This window comes from Martes martes, assembly GCF_963455335.1.
Source record: "Martes martes genome assembly, chromosome: 1".
Lineage (NCBI taxonomy): Eukaryota > Metazoa > Chordata > Mammalia > Carnivora > Mustelidae > Martes > Martes martes.
The window spans coordinates 5,553,747-5,573,663 of NC_137888.1; the positions used below are offsets into that span (position 1 = coordinate 5,553,747).

General features: G+C 42.6%; 1 protein-coding gene across 2 annotated transcripts in view; it reads right to left on the reverse strand.

The window, feature by feature from the left end:
* The window catches only part of IGSF5 (immunoglobulin superfamily member 5), a 40,619-nt gene that overhangs the window by 9,532 nt on the left and 11,170 nt on the right, over nt 1-19,917 (reverse strand). The window contains exons 4-6 of one of the 2 annotated variants that reach the window (XM_080813007.1): nt 14,988-15,287; nt 4,157-4,300; nt 1,341-1,365 (exon numbers count right to left, since the gene is read on the reverse strand). In XM_080813007.1, coding sequence (XP_080669133.1) covers nt 1,341-1,365; nt 4,157-4,300; nt 14,988-15,287 — 469 coding nt within the window. The remainder of the gene's footprint in view (nt 1-1,340; nt 1,366-4,156; nt 4,301-14,987; nt 15,288-19,917) is intronic. The other variant, XM_080813008.1, reaches the window with a different exon arrangement.

Sequence of the window (19,917 nt, forward strand, 5' to 3'; positions counted from 1 at the left end):
ATTGGTTCTATAGGAAGGAATGTGTGCATTATTTTACTGCAGAAGGAGCCTGGGAGCAGCTGGAGTTTGCACAGTGCAGGGAAGTCAGGTGGGATACGAGGTCCCAGTGAGTCGCCCCGTCTTTCCTCCCTGGATCTAACATACGTTCAGCTCTCAGCATACACTAGCGATTGTCATCCCTACTGTCATATTATTGCTGCTGTTGTCATTACTCTTCTTATCCTCTATCCGTGACCCCAAATAGCTGTTGACCACTGTTCTATGTCTTGAAATCATCTAAGATCCCAGAGAATAGAGATAAAAAATATTACAAAGTCAATAATGGTGAAAGGAAGAATCCAGGCTGCCACACTGGAGTCCATTTTCCATCCTCTCCTCTTGCCCCAAGTCAGGCTCCAAAGGAGGTGGTTTCAGACTGCTGCTTTGTAGCATCCTGAGAGAGACCACAGCCAGCTCTCCCAGCACCACATCATCACCAGTAAGCAACTGGGTTCAAAGGGAGTATGGCTAGTGTCTGTTACACAACAACTATACACATCTTCGTTCGCCATGGACAGCCAAAAGATGTTTTAAAATCTCAGCATTTCAAAAACTAAAACTATCTAATAAAATACTGAAAATTAGCCATGGTTTTGTTATAACACCCCCCAGCAAAATGAGCTCTGTCTAAAAATCCCTTCCCTTACTGCGTTTATACTTGTGTAAATATTGAGACATTTAAACTGGTTATTGTGTTATTGTAGGTCCTCGACACAGCTTCCTTAAAAGTACTTGCAGCCATTTCAGGACGGCCATGGGAATGCCAGGGATTTTTCTGTCCCCTCTCACATTAGTTGCACAAGCAGTGAGCGCTACCTACTTTGTCTGCCTGTTCAGTTGCACGTGCCTGAAGCCATCCAGCTGGACTCATTGCTCTCCACTGTCCCAGAAATTCCAGCAGGGCCTCTGCCCTGTTCTTTACCCTTGAAAGGGTCCTCAAGTCCCCTGCGTTGACTCAGAACAGGAGGGACAGCAGTCACGGTGCATAGTGTCCTCTTGTGGAAAGAGTTGCGAATGCCAGACACCAAGCAGAAAATCTCTGTTTCCCTACGTGAGCTAGAGCAAGTCAGATGTAGGCAGTAGCCCCATCCCTTATTTTATTCTACAGTTAATTTCGCCATATGAGTTTGGGTTGGGCATACGTGTTTTTCAGAGTTGTCCATTTTTGGTATTTAATTTTGAGTAACATAATCCTGAAATCCCACAGTTGTATATGTTAGTGGTAGTAGGGTGGGTGTTGTTTGGTTATTTTTCAGTGGTTTGTTTTTGTTTTCAGAAAATTGATGTGATTTCAAACTTACCTTATTTCACTTTGATAACTAGACTCTGCGAAAAAAAAGGGGGAGGAGGGGGGTTAGAAATCACATTAGCAAAATCAAGATAGCTATTCTGAAAATATCTCCCTCATTTTAAGTACATTGCTGAGTATTTGTGACCCATTAGAGTATTATTAAATTCCCCCACACCCAATTACCAAATAACTTTCAAGCATAAGGAAAGTAGAATTCACTATTAACTATCATATCATAACTACTGCACCTGAAGTATAGTGGATACCTAATAAGTACTTAATGGATATTGAATTGATTAGGGAGATACAAAGACTCTATTTACTAGGAAGAGGCATTCTGCATTCCTAGTACCTACTGCCATTCGTTCAGTACTCACTGTGTGCCAGCACTATGACAGAGATTATTTCATTTTTATCTTTACAACAACCCAAGATGTAGGTGTTAGCAATGTCATATTTTTAACAAACTAGGCACGATTACATTTTATTACCATACTATAACAAATAAGAAATTACATTGTATAAGCACCGTACTTCCTTAATTCTAAGATACATTTTCAATCAGTATGTAGTAATGGTATTAATGCAGAGTTGCATCCACCCCTAAAAGTTGTCATTAAATTACTAATGTTTTTAATCAATGGATTCTTGGACTGGAGGGGACATAGAACCTGGAAATAGGGAGTAAGAGAACCACACACCAGTCCCCAATCATCTGTCTCAAAAGCCAGTGTTCTCTGCAACTCTGCTTTCCTGTCTAGACCTTCTATTCCTCAAGATTTACTGAAACCTAAAAAAAATATTCATCTTCCTCATTTTTAGGTATGTTCTCACTTACTTCCAGTTGAAATAACATCTGCCAATTCACACCCCAAATTGGACATAAGAAGCAATCTTATTTGAAATGAAAGAGAATGACAGTCTGAAATGTCACTAGCATTCCCATAAGGAACGCATTCCAGAAGATGGCTCTCGGTTTCTCTGCTCTATTAGCAGAAGCAATCCCAAGCCTTCAGACCACACTGAGTGGGGTCCTCATCCCTCCTCAGCCAGTCCCCAGTTAACCAGTCAGAGCACTGAGAATTCCCAGGCACTGGCAAAGGAATGTGCCAGAAAATACTCCTGAAGAAAACTGATGTTTGTTGTTTTTAAGCATAGAAAGAATTATGGGGAAATCCAGACCTCCCTGGATCCTTTACATTTATGTTAAGGGGAAGTGTAGTGTCCACTGTGAATTCTACCCAATGCAGTGGCCTTTGTAAGTAGGCTGTCACAGGCGCTGTCCATAGCCCTTACCTAGACTTGTTATGAACAAGGGCGATAAAAACAGCTCACTCTCATATGAGCTTTTCATCTCAATGTTAAATAAAGGATAAAATCTAGGGTAGAAGCAGTTTCATATACCATTTTATTTTATCTGCACAACCAGTCTATAGGATGGTACTTATTCCCAGCTTGTAAATGAGGATGTTAAGAATCAGAGTCACCCTGGTGCACATCTTACGTGGGCCACCAACCCTCACAACCATCTTATGAGACTGTTGTGGAACAGACAAAAAACAGCTGAAGAGAAGCAGAAGTCCAAACAACCAGAAAGTCCTAAACACCACAGCAGCAAATGTTGAAAATAATAATGTGAAAGCACGGAACAGTCCTAGTCACTTCTCAATTAAAATTTAAGTTATCCATCGTTTTCACTTAAAATCCAGTGTATTTTATTTGAGTAATCCATCTGTGGTGTATAGGGTAACTCCCAAGTAAAAGCAAATTCCATCAAATCTGGGCCAACAGAGGCTTACTACTTTTCATGTTCTGTTTCCTAGGGAATAAAGTCGTATGACAGAATTAATTCCCAATCCCAAACCAAATCCACGCATGGGTTCAGGCTAGACAATTAGCCTAGATACAGCATAACTATGCACTTTACACAGAATATCTCAGTAACAGAGGCATTCCATGTAAGGTAATTAACACGATGACTGACAGCCACAAAAAGGGCTCATCGAATGGCAATTAGCATTGATAAAATTTTAAATGCAATTGAACTGACACATAGCCTAATATCAGAAGTCTGATTTTAAGAAAAATACCTTAACTGTAGGAAATATTCAAACAGGCATATAGGTAAGCTTTTACAAGACAAAGAAAGGTAAGGCTGGACATACATTCAGTACTTGGAAAGTCCTAAGTCATCCACATAAAAAGATCCTGTGGTTTCTGGAGTCACAGACAGCTGAATTCTACGACAAGGCCACCCCAACCTCCAATTCAAGCCTGACCCCCAAACAAAGTCACTGCTTTTGAGTACCCCAAAAGACCTCATTCAGAAGAGCTGCATAATTACCTTTATTAATTTGGTCTGTATTATTTTTACTTGACAGAAGATCTTCTTTTTCTTCCTACCACTACAACATTTGCCTACAAAAGGCAATTTGGAATTATGCAAAATAGGAAATAATCTTTTAAGGTGCTCAGGTAGGAAAAAAGCGTAGCTTCTGAATGGCAGATTATAATGCCCTTACATCCTGGAAAATAAGCACAAAATTCAAGTAGTCGGTGTCTTTGCTCAGAAAGGTGTTGTCTCTTCACTTTCCCAAAAGTATGAAGATCTAGGTCTTCCCTGGAGGGGTTACACCAGCCCCCAAAGGAATGTAACCCTTTTCAGAAAGTCCTTTCATTCTCTAAAGCTCAAATGTCCACTTCCAGGTGAAGGACACTCTCAAAGTCAATGCGTCTTATGAAATTGCTGAGGAGCTAATGGATTTCAAGTGCTTGTACCAAAAGTTGAAAGATATACACAAATCTATATGAACAAAAAAAAATTACCTTTTTTCTCTTGTCTTGAGGAGACACAGCAACAGCAGAATATTATAATCAGAACAATTATCAGGATGAAAAGCAATGACAGGGATACTGCAAGCAGAGCTATGGCCCAGGTAGGCAAGGATGTCCCTGCTTTATCAATGCTGCCTATAAGGTTGAAAGGAGAGAAAAAAATTAATTTAGTGGTGTTTGCTACTGTCTAGAGTACGTAACCACTGATTCTGCTACCCTGTAAGTCAGATTTTGTTTTCCAATAATATAACTATGTGGCCCACTACAGGTGGGTGTCATAGGCCAACTTCTCTTGAGCGTGCTCAGATACTCAATTCTCTACAGGATCTTCCATTACAATACTTAGTGCTGCCAATAAATACCACTGAGCACCACAGCCCCAGTGTCTGTTGGTTAGTGCCTCTACCAGTCCTCCAGGGAGGGTAGATGGCAAGGGAAGACAGCTCCCAGGTTGGAGTGGCAATTACCACACTCCAGTACCCTTTGTTTAGCCACAGAATCCTTACTGAGCAGCTACGGCTGGACAAAGACTGCAAGACTGGTGTTTGGTTCTCCCTTCCATGTCCCCACGCTTCAGGGATCCAGAGTCCAAAAGAAATGAGAACAAGCTGTAGAGGTGTCACATCTCAAGGAGTGTCCTACAAGCCTTTCTGCCGCAGCCCACCTAGACCCCACATACAGAACGCTTCTCTCATCGCTGATTGCTGTTCCCATGGCTGTTCAGGAGCCGCCTTCTTTAAGGTCTGCTTTGCCCTCTTGCTGTATCCAGTAGTCATGGGTTTGGGGAAAGAATGGACAGGCAGCTGCCAGCGGGTAGTGACAGGGAGTGGGGCAAGAGGGAGGGGAGAAGAGAAAGCCATTTTGAGTAGGGCGGTCCTGTCTTAGCCAGAGCTGTCCAGCACGCTTCATGCAGTTATCTCAATTCGAATTAAATGAACCAAAATTATAAGCAATTAAATACTCAACTCCTCAGTCGCACTTGTCACATTTCAAGTGCCCAATTCCAACAGGTGTAGAGCATTGCCCTCATCACAGAAAGTCCCGCTGGACAGTACCGCCCAGCACCGGGTTTGTGAGAACTGCAGGGAGGTCCTATCCAGCACTGCGTTTCCCCTCCTGAAACACGCTGAGGTCAAGTCGCATCTAAGTCGATCTCTTCAAACATGAAGTGCTACTCAGTAAAGTCTGTCACTCAGCTGAGTGCTTAGTGGGACTCTCACTGTGGATGAATGCTATTTATTAAATGCAAATCATCAGGAAATACTGAAACCACAGACTTCTTGTGAAGAAAGATACAGTCTATAAATCAACAGCCTTTCCAGCTCATTGGAACTAGCGGTTATAGGGGAAACCCATTCTTGGGTGTTCTCCCTTAGAGTTTTCCATGAAAATTGACCTTGAAATCATAATTTTCTAATCCTGTGTCAAAGCGAAAAGCTCAGAGTACCTTGTGGTAATGGTTAGACATGATCACTAATGCCCTGGTTTCTGTGACCATCAACCGCCGAGATTGTGACTCATGGACAAGTAAGGATTCCACTACAAAGTAACACAAGGACTAATCTCCAAGCAAGTGCTAAAACTCAGAGAACTCTGTGCTTTGAAGAATTACATAATATAAAAATATATGCATCTTCTGCTCTTGGTGCAAAGCTCCTCTGCATGACCTGTGATAGTTTTTTGTTTAATTTCCTTTAAAAAAAAAAAAATCTCCTATTCATCTTCACCTTAAATGTTTGTGAAATTGCTTGCTATCACTTCCAGCTCTCCTTACACATCTGCTACTCTCTAAAGGAAAGTTAGTCCCCTCAAAGTCAAGGACTGTCTTGTTTTTCTTATATCCCGAGCGCCTGACACGTGTTGGGCACACTGGATGAGTGTGGGGGAGAGGATGGATCTCCACATCACTCACCATTTTTCTGAGATGAGTTGGGACAGATAAAGATTGAAAAGAGTTCCCCAGGAAAGGTGGAGGTGCTGGGGACAATATTCTGCCCTTCCTATATCACCCCTCCTCAGCCCCAGAACTAGATCTTTAAGATTTTATTTTTATCTATTTATTTGAGAGAGAGAGAGAAAGAGCCGGGAAGGAGCAGAGGGAGACAGACAGGCAACACTCTGCACTGAGCTCGGAGTCCAACGCAGGGCCTTATCTCACGACCCTGAGATCATGACCTGAGCCAAAATCAAGAGTCAGACACTTAACGAATGGAACCACCCAGGCGCCCCACAACTGGAGCTTTCAAACAAGCTAGTCTCTTCACACGCAGAGAGTAATACAAGTTATCCGCTTGCTACACAGAGAGCAAAATTCCCAGGCATCACCAGGAATGGTTGTTACACAAGCAGATTCTGAGGCTGCCCGCTGTGGTGCCAAGTCAGGGGGTCTGGAATGTATGTGTTTGGTGGACTCACACACTGAGAATGCCCAAAATGGAAACGCTTCCCAAGCAAACTGCCACATTACAGGATGTTCCCATAATCTCCCTCTTGTGGATGTGATAGAAAAAAAAAAAGAAAATTTAAGTCCAAAGCCACGTTTATGATAATCACAATCTGGAGTTAAAACTCAGATCACCACACGGAAGCTTTGTGACTGACAAAGGGCTTTGGGCTCAGTGGATCCAGGGAAATTTCATGGCCACTGTTTCTGTGCTCCCTCTGGCCACTGGCTCACTCATCCACAACAATTCCTGCCCCCACCCAACCCCCAGGCTGTTCAGAGACTCAGGCTGTGTGTGAAAGTGCTGAGAACACTGCAGGGTATGACACACATATTCAAGATGGCTGACATCATCCTAAATCAGTCTGATGAACTTGTTACAAGCTGAAGTTTGCAAATATTAGAACCTTTCATAATAAGGGAGATAGCTGGTGTTAAACATTAAGGTCTAGCTCAAGATTCAAGAAATGGGATTGAGATTCCTACTGGAAAAAGTCAACACACATTGTTGACTTACTCAAACATTCCTTATCGGGGCATTTTCCTCCCCTACTGGAGAAAACGTTCAGTGTGCCAAGCTTCTGTCAATCAAGTCTTGACGTGACAACCTTTCCTCTGATCTAGCACAGAAACAGCTGCTTATCATCAGGGAGGAGTTGTTTAAAGAGAGGGAAGGGTCATCTCACTGGATTTGGTAATCAAACCAAGGAAGACAGCAGGTGATACTGTGACCTCATAACTCTCTTGTCTCTTAATTTAACCACCAAGTTTAGCAAAGTGATGCCTGCTCTCTTCTAAAAGCCCAAACTCTCACCAAAACAGCAGTTTGTCTCAGAAGCCACATGGCTCTTTTGCTTCCAATATGCTGTGACCACAGTACACTGAGGGTCAAATCTCCCCCAGAGTTTCACACCAGGAGAAAACTTACATTCTCTCTCTGCTCCAGTGGAGCTCTCCCAAAGAAGCATGGCATATGAGCCATGAGGAGGTGCAATTTGGAACCGGAGCTGCGCAGAAGAACCTTCCTTATTTTAATAATAATTTTTAATTTATCATATATGATATATACATGAATACACACATGCATATATACCGTAGACGATGCAGTCTGATACTAATTTTTAAATGAGTACATTTACAGTGCATTGAAAGAAAATAAATAATGATCATAAATTGATAAAAAGCAGGGCAATGGACAGAAAGCATGGAATCTTGGAATGACCTTGTGCATAATCCAACCCCTTTACTGTACGGATAAGATTCTTGGGACAAAGAGGCTCAATAAACTGGACAAGGGCATTCAGAAAAAGGAAAAAACCCGGAGTTGTGACTCTTGTCTTTCTACTCATTTTGTGTGTCCGACTTGGAATATCTTCTGGGAAGATAGAGCCCAGGTCTTATAAGAAATGGGGAGTGTGGGGCGCCTGGGTGGCTCAGTGGGTTAAGCCGCTGCCTTCGGCTCAGGTCATGATCTCAGGGTCCTGGGATCGAGTCCCACATCAGGCTCTCTGCTCAGCAGGGAGCCTGCTTCCCTCTCTCCTTCTCTCTCTGCCTGCCTCTCTGTCTACTGTGATCTCTCTCTGTCAAATAAATAAATAAAAAATCTTTAAAAAAAAAAAAAAAAAAAAAAAAAAAGAAATGGGGAGTGTGTGTGGGCACTGGTCCCTGACCTGTGCACTAGCGAAGGGTGGGAACATAATGGCTCAAGGCAAATGCTAGAGTTGTTGGAAAGGATGTGTATGTGCACCTGACGACCAAGGAAGATGACCTCCACATTCAACACCGCTTACCTTCCTCCCTGCGTTCCCTTACACATCTGTGCACGTCAGGACCACACGACAGAATTTGCTGTGCAACTTTTATCTTAGCATCAGGACTGCCCTTTTTCCATCTGTGCAGAAAAGGAAGTACTTCCCAGACGCTCTCATAGAAATGCTCAGAGTTTTAAAAGGCCACATGGAATTTCTAGAAACCAACTGGATCAGTACAAAATGGCACCAGCAGCGTGTGCAAAGTGTGCTCCTGTGCTGACTGGGGGGGGGGGCGCGGGGGGACACAGGAGGTCTCTGAATCAGTGAAACAAGGGATAGCAGCCATCCCCTCACCTGCCCTGTGGGCTCTGTGGCAGGGACTATCCTGAGTGCCTCAGACATGTTAACCCGCTTACTTCTCCCACCAACAACAAGCCCGTAATGTAGATATTATTATTATTATCTCAGCTTTACAGATGAGAAAACTGAGGCACAGAGAGGTTAAGTAACTTGCCCAAAGCCACAAAGCAAGTAAGTAGGTGAGCTGGGATCGGAGCCCAGGCTGTCTGGTGTCCAAGCCTGTGAGGCGAGTAGCACCTGATGAGGTTGGGTCAGGAGGCTGGTTCAGGAGGCAAGGCCTTCTTCAGGATCTCCCTGCTGTGCAGCCCCCAGGTCTGACTGCCCAGTGATCTGGGAGTTTTCTTAAAAATGTCAATTTCTTACACTGTTGGTGGGAATGCAAGTTGGTGCAGCCACTTTGGAGAACAGTGTGGAGGTTCCTCAAGAAGTTAAAAATAGAGCTTCCCTATGACCCTGCAATTGCACTACTGGGTATTTACCCCAAAGATACAGATGTAGTGAAAAGAAGGGCCATCTGTACCCCAATGTTTATAGCAGCAATGGCCACAGCTTCCAAACTGTGGAAAGAACCAAGATGCCCTTCAACGGACGAATGGATAAGGAAGACGTGGTTCATATACACTATGGAGTATTATGCCTCCGTCAGAAAGGATGAATACCCAACTTTTGTAGCAACACGGACGGGACTGGAAGAGATGATGCTGAGTGAAATAAGTCAAGCAGAGAGTGTCAATTATCATATGGTTTCACTTATTTGTGGAGCATAACAAATAACATGGCGGACATGGGGAGATGGAGAGGAGAAGTGAGTTGAGGGAAATTGGAAGGGGAGGTGAACCATGAGAGACTATGGACTCTGAAAAACAACCTGAGGGTTTTGAAGGGGCGGGGGTGGGAGGTTGGGGGAACCAGGTGGTGGGTATTAGGGAGGGCATGGATTGCATGGAGCACTGGGTGTGGTGAAAAAACAATGAATACTGTTATGCTGAAAATAAATTTAAAAATAAAAATAAAAAAATAAAAAAAAGAAAGATCTGGTAAATAGGACAAAATTAAAAATAAAAAAAATTTAAAAATTTTAAAAAAAGGTCAATTTCCAGGGGCGCCTGGGTGGCTCAGTGGGTTAAAGCCTCTGCCTTCTGCTCAGGTCATGATCCCAGTGACCTGGGATGGAGCCCCACATCGGGCTCTCTGCTCTGCAGGGAGCCAGCTTCCTTCTTTCTCTCTGCCTGCCTCTCTGCCTAGTTGTGATTTCTGTCTGTCAAATAAATAAAATATTTTTTTAAAAATGTCAATTTCCAGGCTGCACACAAACCAATTCAGTCAGAACCTCTGGGGAGGATCCTGAGCCTCATCCTGTGTGCTGAAGGTCCCGGAGACTAACGGGCAGCCGGGAGAGACAGCTTCTGCCCTATTCCTCTCCCTCTCATTTTACAGGCAAGGAAACTGAGCCGCGGAGGTCAGCGACTTGCCCAGAGTCTCACAGCCAGACCCAGGGCTGTGACCCAGGACTGTGATGCCTCCACTCGGTCTGCCCTCAAAATTGCCACTCCTCACATAACTAAGGTTATAACCAGGAATCTCTGTGCTCTACCAGGTGCTTCCCCATCCCCAGAATGTTGTTTTGCTCTAACGCTTCACAGCCTGTACACCTGAGCGAGAAAACAAAGCAAGGCACCTGGGAGCACAGAGAGTGGACAGTTCTCGTCCCAACGGGGCAGAGAAGGGGGTCCCACCTTTCACTGGTACCTGTGTCTGCAGTATTTAAAGTCTGTGCTGCTTCTGGAATCAAGAAAATCGGTCTTTTCAAAAACATTAGCAATACCCTTTGCAGTATGCTTTTCTTTCAAGAATCAATGGTTGTTTGGCTTGGACTAATTAGCCTTCCTAAACCGCTGTTGTCCTCCCTGCAACGACTCACAGGGACTGTTCCAGAAATGAACACAATGGACACAGACTCCTTGCACTTTCAGGAGGAGATGGGTGGCAAAATGGATGCTTATCGATTCCTGGAGAAGCCTGCACAGCACAGGCGGGCTCGTTCTGGGCTCTCTGCACCCCCAGCTGTGCTCCTGGAAGCCTCCCAGACACAAGCAGCCAGGGCTGTAATGAGGTCTTCAGCTACTACAACTTGCATAAAATACACAACACGCAGCCAGCCACCAGCTGCTCTGGATCTTGATGAATAATTTAGAAACAAATTACCCTTTTCCAAATGGGTCCAATAAAGTAAGATTCATTGCAAGGCACCCAATGAGCTTCCCTTTGAGGTTGTGGGGACTCCAGCTGCCATAATTAAGGCTGCTAACTTCCCAAGTCCTAGCCGACTAAGGAAGCACTCTTGCTGGATGAAACCTGATCAGGGGAAATTAAGTGCCCCTTGCCCTTCTTTACAAAAGAAGAACTTTGCAGGCAAGTGAATCTCTAAAATTCATCTCTACAGGGCATCATCAATCAGACCAGACCTCTTTGTTGCACTGTTACCTTGTTAAGATGTGTGGTTTAAACCATCGATTTCATTCCATTTGGTGTTAATGGAACTCTTTTTTTTAATCTTTCCTCTCAAAGCTTGGACCATACTTTAACATAATTTAATAGCTTCAAAGCCAGCTGGATTGGCTCCTTGGAGACATGGCTGATTCCAGGATAGAACAGGGAAAACGCAAAAGGAGTTCATAACATCATATTGGGCCAAGTGCTTGAAAACTAATAGGCCCGGTCAAAAGGACACCAGAGCCAGCTGGAAGGGATTCCCGCTAGCCAAATCTGGAGCACTCTGAGCACCAAAATGAATAATGACAGGAGGAAATCATAGTGTATTGAATAAAAATGAGTCCATCTTAAAACTTTTTGAAAAAAGAAAAAGGAAACGTGGGGAAGTTTCTTCTTACAGAAGACTACCAACCAACAAATATGAAAATATGATGGAGCCAGAAAATCATTCTTTCACAATCACCATAGAAACAACAGATTCAGGCAATGACTTATTGATGAATGCAAAAACTATTAGGGGAAAGACTGCTGGGAAATAAACTACTCATACAGTATTCATTGAATACATATTAATTATAATGGAGAAAGAGACCTTTACAATGGAGAAATCATTAACCAAATGATCAAACTTATTACCAATGATAGAGAAAATCGGCATCATGAGCCCACATGACATTACCCATGACTTGCCTAGAATATTTCCCCTCAAATCAAATTATGTTGGAAAACCTCAGACAAGTCCAAATTGAAGGGCGTCTTGCAAAAATGGCCTGGACCCTTCAAAAATGTTTATGTCAGGAAAGACAGAAAAGGTGAGGGAAGCATTCAAGAGTAAAGGGAAGAGACCACACACCTGACAGCCAAAGGCAATCCATGGTCCTTGACTGGACATTGTTTTAGAGAAGAAAATCGCTATAAAGGATACTTGGTGACACTTTAATATGGACTGTGTATTATGTAACAGTCTTGTGTCAATGTCACATTTCCTGATTGTCAACTACACTGGGTGTGGTTAAATAGAATGCCTTTGATCTTATGATATACATGCTGAGGTATTTAGGGGTAAACTGTCATAAACTCTGAAATGGTTCAGAAAAAAAAAAGCTGAGAGAAAGGCAAACATGACGAATATTAACATTAGTTGTATCTAGGTGAAGGTACGTGGGTATTCATTGTACTAGTCTTGCAACTTTGCTAAATGTTTTAGTTGTTAAAAATAATAAACTGGAGGGGCACCTGGGTGGCTCAGTCAGTTAAGCATCTGCCTTCAGCTCAGGACATGATCTCCAGGTCCTGGATTGAGCCCTGCTTTGAGCCCCCTGCTCAGTGGGGAGTCTGCTTCTCCCTCTTCCCGTGGCCATCCCCCTGCTTGTGTTCTCTCTCTCTTTCTCAAATAAAATCTTTAAAAAAAACATTTTTAAATATGCTTAAATAAGGTGATCTTGACTTAAAACAAAAGAAACACAGATTTCTGCATCCTTTAGCCTCAAAAGCATTGATGTTCACCAGATCCATGTCAAAGATCTGGTAGTCCTGGATCCCCTTTCCTGTTAGCAACAACAACCTGGTACTGGTATGGCTGCTCCGTGTGGATAGAGCTTGATGGCTGTTTCCCAATGGACCTCTGCACTCTGTCTTCTACCTAACACATGTATTCATTCATGCTTTCATTTCTGTTGTCTGCCTGGTCTCTGGGGGCATCTGAGTTAGAGACAGGAGGCAAAGTCCTAACAACAGGGGAGCAAGCTTGTGCTCACTGCACTGAGGATCAATCCCTGCAGTGCAAAGCACAGAATCCCTGGTACTGACCACAGAGTAGACTCTGAATGGCTTTTTAGAGGTTCATGGAGACATTATCATGGGTTGACTTGTGTCTCCCTAAAATTCATATGTTTAAGTACTAACCCCCAGTGCTCCCAGAATGTGACCTTACTTGGAAAAAGAGTATTGCAGACATAATTTAACTAAGATCAGTTTATACTGGATGGGATGGGTCCTCTAATCCAATATGACTAGAGTCCTTATTTTTAAAAAGAGAAATTTGGACACAGAGAAGCACACAGAGAAAACTGTGTGAAAATGAAAACAGAGGTTAGGCTGATGCTTCTAGAAGCCAAGAAACACCAAAGACTGCCAGAAAATACCAGAAGCTAAGAAAGAGGACCAGAGATGGTTCCCTTATAGTCTTCTGAAAGAACCAACCCTACCAATACCTTGATTCAAACATCTAGCTAGATGAGGATCCACTCATAGTCCTGTTGTGTGGTTAATTTTGTTAACATCAGAGAAGCACTTAAAACAGAGCCTTTAGGGGCACCTGGGTGGCTCAGTGGGTTAAGCCTCTGCCTTCAGCTCAGATCATGATCTCAGGGTCCTGGGATCGAGCCCCGCATCGGGCTCTCTGCTCAGCAAGGAGCCTGCTTCCTCCCCACCCCTCTCTGCCTACTTGTGATCTATCTATCTCTCTCTCTCTCTCTCTGTCAAATAAATAAATAACAGAGCCTTTACTTGGCAAATGCTGTGAAGCACTGTTTCCTCTTCTTCTTCCTCATCCCCCTCTTCCTCACCTCCTTCTCCCCCTCCTTCCCCCTCCCTTTCCTCTTCTTCTATTTCTCCCTCTTCTCCTTCTTCTTCCTCTCCTCCTCCTCCTTACTCCTCCTCCTCCTCTTCTTCTTCTTCATCATCAGTCTTGCTCTGGCTGTAGCTTTGTTCTGAACTTTGAATAAAGTTGCTTTTGTAGTGGGAAAATCTTTGCACCAAGAGAGAACCCTTTCCTGGCTTCTGGTCCCTGTTCCACCCCAACCCAATGCATGACCTGGAATAGAGCACAGCACATCTCTGGGCCTCCCTTTCTACCCTCTTGCAAAATGAAGGACTTCAAGTAAATCACCAGCTCTGGGTCCCATGTTTTCTCATTGGCCTGGGCTGACCCCAAGCTCAAGCAGTCTCTGCAGCCCTTTAGCTGTGTAATTAAAGGTTTTGGTATGCCGAGGACCCTACAGTGGGTTCTCTTGGAGATCTAAACTTTAAATTCTTTTTATTTAAAATCGATTAATTAACATACAGTGTATTGTTAGTTTCAGAGGTAGAGTCTAGTGATCCATCAGTTGCATACAACACCCCGTGCTCATCACATGAAGTGCCTTCCTTAATACCCATCACTCAGTTACCCCATCCCCCCACCCAGCTCCTCTCCAGCAACCCTCAGTTTCTTTACCATAGTTGAGAGTCTCTTATGGTTTGTCTCCCTCTCGGATTTCATTTCATTTATGTCACTTTGTTGGGTTTTAAGAAGTATAGGACTTGGTACTTTCAAATACACTGTGGATTTGCCAGTTTAAAAAAAGTGAAACCATAATCTACTAAGATTGGAAGGAATCCAAGAGCATCTGTACACCCCCCTCAAATATTAGAAGAACTTGTCTCATATTAGCCCAGGGGATGAAGTTAAACTGAAACAACGGTTAAAAGCTACAGAGAAACACTGACTTCAAGTATTTATCACTGAACTGATGCTGTTTTGTGATAAATAATTGTCATAGTTCTTAATGGTTTCCATAGTGAGTAGAAAAGAAAGACACATTGAAGATGAAATTTAAAAGCAAGTGGAATCACAGGGTCATGAAGCTGATGCTGATCGTCTCCACTACCATCCCTACCCAAAGTCAAGGTCACTCTACAGTTGTCCTAGGCATTATTGATTAAGGGCACCACATATAAAGTATAAGCATGCAACAATATTTTTTTTTATATAAAGCAAAATGTCTTCACTTACCCCAAGAAGGCTGAACCACAGTAAGATTCACAGTTACAGACTTGTGGGCACTCAAGCCCTTCATGTTAGCCAGGCATGTCAGAGTCCCGTTGCCCTGTGGCGTGAGAGTCAGGACGCTCACTGCACTTTGGAGGTCGTCAGGCTCCAAACCAGAATAATAGCTTGAGTCGCTCACCGGAACGCCGATCTCCCAGGAAATATCCGGGAGAGGGATCCAGCCCAATGCATGACAAGTCACATTACAGGGTTTATCCTCAGTGACTATAAGGTTGCCTCTGGGAATGAGCAACTCCCCCATAACTAGAGAAGAAAAGAGAAATGTTCTGAAGGAGTGACCATGACACTCTTGGTTCCAAGTTTTCTTTAATTTTTCCTTCAAATCACATATCACTAGCATTATCTTCCCAAGTCCAAACTGGCTGTGTCTGTATCGAGAAATTTAACTCAGGTTTTATCTGTGTTATTAGATAATCGATACCCACCAAGTTCATGAAAGAAGGTGAGGTTGCTCATCAGAAAAAAAAATAATTCCAGAGAAAATGAATAAATAAAAATCAGGATCCAGGGGAGTATAAATTTTATGGAAAAGAGGGCAAATGTTCCTGCCCTGAGAGGCTACAGAACCACAACAAAGTGGAGTTGCCAAGTTGTCCTGGGAGCCAAAGCAAAAAGGGAAAAACCTTTATATTCTTTTCCATTGAAAGGAGATCACATCTCAAAGTCTTATGAAAAAGCAAGTCTCTGCTGGCCTTTGGTCAGTCAGATTCACTTTATTTATTTCTGGGGTCACACATTTTGAACATAGCTTCTTATGATAGTTCCTTAAATTATATTTCCAATTACAAATTGAATCAAAATCAAATCTAACTGCAAAAACAGTTCCACTAAATCACATATCAGAATAGAATACTCTGATAACGTATTTTTCGGTTTTTATTAAAGACCCACCTGCCCATGCCAGTGTGAATACTCTAAGCAAGCCATCAGGAAGTAGTGCTTGTGCGTGCTCCTATTAACAAAGTGACCTGAGGATTGGCTCCGGTAAAGACACAGCCTTAGTGAAACACATAAATATCGGAACATCCAAATTAAAATAGCCTCCCTGTTGCATGATATAATGGGAAGAACACTGGACTGAGGATCCAAAACTCTGTTCTCATTCCTGGATATCCCACAAAATCGCCATCACCTGGAACAAGTCACTGACATTTTCAGGCTCCGTTTTTCACTGGACAAGTGAAATAATTTGACTAAATCAGAGGTTTTCCAATGTTTAGGTTTCAGTATCTTTTAAAACCTTAAAAATCATGAAGACTCCAAAGACTGTTTATGTGGATTCTACCTACCAATATTTACCATACTTGTCATCGAAATTTTAAAATATTTGTTTTATAATAACAATGATAACCCACTTATATTTATGAAAATATACCTCTATTTTTAAACCAAAATAAATTATTTTGAAAAATCATTATTTTATATTTACACAAGTCTCTTTAATTTCTGGCTGGATTCTCATATCAGCTTCTGCATTCAATCTTTTACAATATATTTCTTTAGCTGAAATATATTAAAAACATCTGACCCCACGCGGATATATAGGTGGAACAGTGAGAAGGCTTTTCAGATAATCAAGGATAGTCTTTGATACTGTACCAAAACTTCACAAGTAGTGGTTTCTTACAGGTTAGTCACACTGTGGAAACTGAACTGTATAAAGGAATTTTCATTTCCTTTTACGCTAAAGTCCACTGTTCTATCTGGCACTTCAACTGATCTTTCACTTTCACATGCCTCTGTATCATTATCCCTTGATAATTTAGGAAATGTGGGTCCACAGAGTTATGCAGACCTTCCCAATGTACAGTGAGAACCTCCCTGTGCACTACTACAAACGACAGCAGGAAAGGCAACTCACATCTTAGTAGTATTATGGGGCAGTCGTGACCTCACAGACCCTGAAAGGGTCTAGGGGATGCCCAAGGGTTCCCCAACTACATGGAACTGGATCAGCTCTGAAAGCTCTTCTTACTCTGAGATGTTACATTTCCGATTATGACTTTCCTCCGTAGTCTCTTGGAATAAGTCGAGCACCTTTGCTAATGCGAGGATTACTACAAATGCAACAATGAGAGGGGATAGATCTGTCCTTCAAACTGGATTTTGTCCTTATTCCTTTTCCTCCATCCATTGTTTCATGTGATGGACAGGTTTAAGATGACAGAAACGGGAAGGAATGGTATTGCCTCAGTTAATAATGGATGATCTTGAACTGAAGTCTAGTGGCCCTCAAAACACAAGAGGTCTGGGGCGCCTGGGTGGCTCGGTCGCTGGACATCTGCCTTCGGCTTGGTTCATGATCCCAGGGTTCTGGGATCAAGCCCCACATCAGGGTCCCTGCTCAGCGGGATGTCTGCTTCTCCCTCTCCCACTTCCCCGCTTCCCTCTCTCGCTGTCTCTCTCTCTCTCTCTCTCTCTGTCAAATAAATAAATAAAATTTTAAAAAACAAAAACAAAAAAAAAAACACAAGAGGACTAGAATTTGGTGCGTGGTCGGTAGACCGGACACGTGAAACAGTCTGAAGCATTTCCTTTTTCCACATATATTTGTGATTCAACTTTTCCCATTGGCTTTCACAGAACTTATCAAGCAGCACGACAAACACTTTATACAAGGGTGATGACTAGAACATTCACATAGATTTTGGATGACTCAACATGGAGTTATGTAAGCTGTCTTTATTTTTATTGCTGATACACGAAGAGGAAAAAATAAATCTTTGGATAATTCGTTTTAAAAATAAAATGGATGCCTCCTCTTTTTTGAAGATTCTTTTCCCTTGAAAGAGATCCTGCTGCGTGGAGAACATTTGTTCCTCTAGGAACAAAGCGCCATTCCGGACACTGCAACCTGGGTAATGCGACCACGTTTGGTCCCTGCTGTAAGGTTTCTTCTGCATGACCTTGGGAAAGAATTTAATCTCCCTAGAAGCTTGTTCTTCCATCTGTATTAAAGCCAAAAGCTACAGTAATTACCAACAAATAAAAATGCTTGTTTGGGTATATTCAGACAACTTTATAGATGCATAGCTTTGAGAAAGCTGCTATAAAACCACATGTATTGATGAATTTGATAAGCTATAAGCATATCAAGAAGTCATGCCTTTGACTTGATCCAGGGGTGCTCTCCTCCTCTCTCACCTTTCCATTTTACCTATCCTCCTCAGACCCCCAAGCCCCAAAAGGCACCTCACCATGGAGTCATCCATGAAATCTTGGCTTATTCTCTCTCCCCCCTTCCCAATTCAAACCTGAACTTGTCTCCCGCTCAGGGTCCTTGCCAGTCTCTCCAATGCACCAATGTTGTTCATGCATTTGCTTCATCTACTCTTCATGTAAGGTCCTTCAGGGCAGGACTCTGCCTTATCCTACTTATCTCTGAGACCCCTTTCAGATGCCTCACACAAGGGCGTGCTCTTATTGGGTAGGCAATAAGTAATAGCAGTTAGCTATATGGAGACTGCTAGAACCCAGGAGCTATTTTGAAGGCTTTACACGAACCTACTCATGTGATCCCACAACTACCCTATAATGAAGAAACTAGGGCATGAGGTCATCAAATAACACAGCCAACGTCACACAGTTAGTAAGTGATGAAGCTGGAATCTTAACCTAGCATGCGGGTCCCAGCCTGCATCACGAACCACCAGACCACTCTGGCTCCCAACTACGTGTGCAATGAGCTGAACCAGACAGGACTTTGGAGTCTTCAAACCATCCTCTGTCATTGTTTCATCAAATCCTCACAGTAAACCAGCAAGGTGGGCAGGGAAGCCTTATCCCCATTTTAGAGATGAAGAAGTTGAGCCTCCTCAGGGGTCACCAGGCTGGTAATTGATGAAAGCCAAACCAGAACTCACGTCTTTGATTCCCTTTCTCCTGTGTTCTTTCCCTTATACCACAAATTATTATAATAAGAATCTAGTCATGCAAACTAAGCCAATAATCCAGGTAGTCTCAGAAAAGCACTATTCAGAAAACATCATCAAACCTCATAAAATTAAAGACACATAAACGTAAAGAGACAATAATTTGACTAACAATTGACAAAAATCACTAAGTAAGAAAAAAAAAACAAGTAGAAATAGGTAGGCATGCATCTCTACCAAGTGTTATCAAACTGGATTTGATACAACATTAACACAAATCCAACGTTTGGAAATTTCTCCTAGATAAGCAAATAAATAGACATAAGAAAACTTTCAAACATATGATGTGGTCTGCTGTAAGAAATGCTGCCACAGAGCTCTACCAGCTCCAGTGCATCTAAAAACATCACCGAATTACAAAAAGAGTGCAAAGTGATTAAACTTTGATAAAGATGCTCTGAATTCTTGTAAAACATCCTTTTTTTTCTTTTTTTCACTATATGGCATGTTTTGGAGCATCTCACAATTGAGCATCTCACAATTCCCTCTAAGAATGAAAAATAAGTCATCCATTATGGTAAGTTTCATTCACTCTTCTCTAAAACACTTGGTATACTTAGTGAACACACATCTTTGACTGTAAGAACTTCTGGGGGCAGGAGAGAACAGAAGATCGGCAGAGTTCAGCTGGAAAGAGGTAAAGGGTAAAGCATGATTCAAAGTGCATACAGGACATAAGGCAAAGAGACAAAGTCAAGTGCGTTAAAAAAACCAGAGAAAAGGCAAGGATTGGCAGCCCTCCCTAAATCAAAGAGCAGTGACCACAACTGGCCTGAGGAGAATCCGGGGTAAATGTCACAAAAGCTATCAGCACTGATACAGTTCACATGGACAGTGGTAAGATCCGTGTTTAAGAATCTTAGTGAGAGAAACGGGAAAGGAGAAGAAAGACGAGAGAAACAGCAAGGGAAGTAGAAAGAGAATCCGTGAGGGAGGCGGTG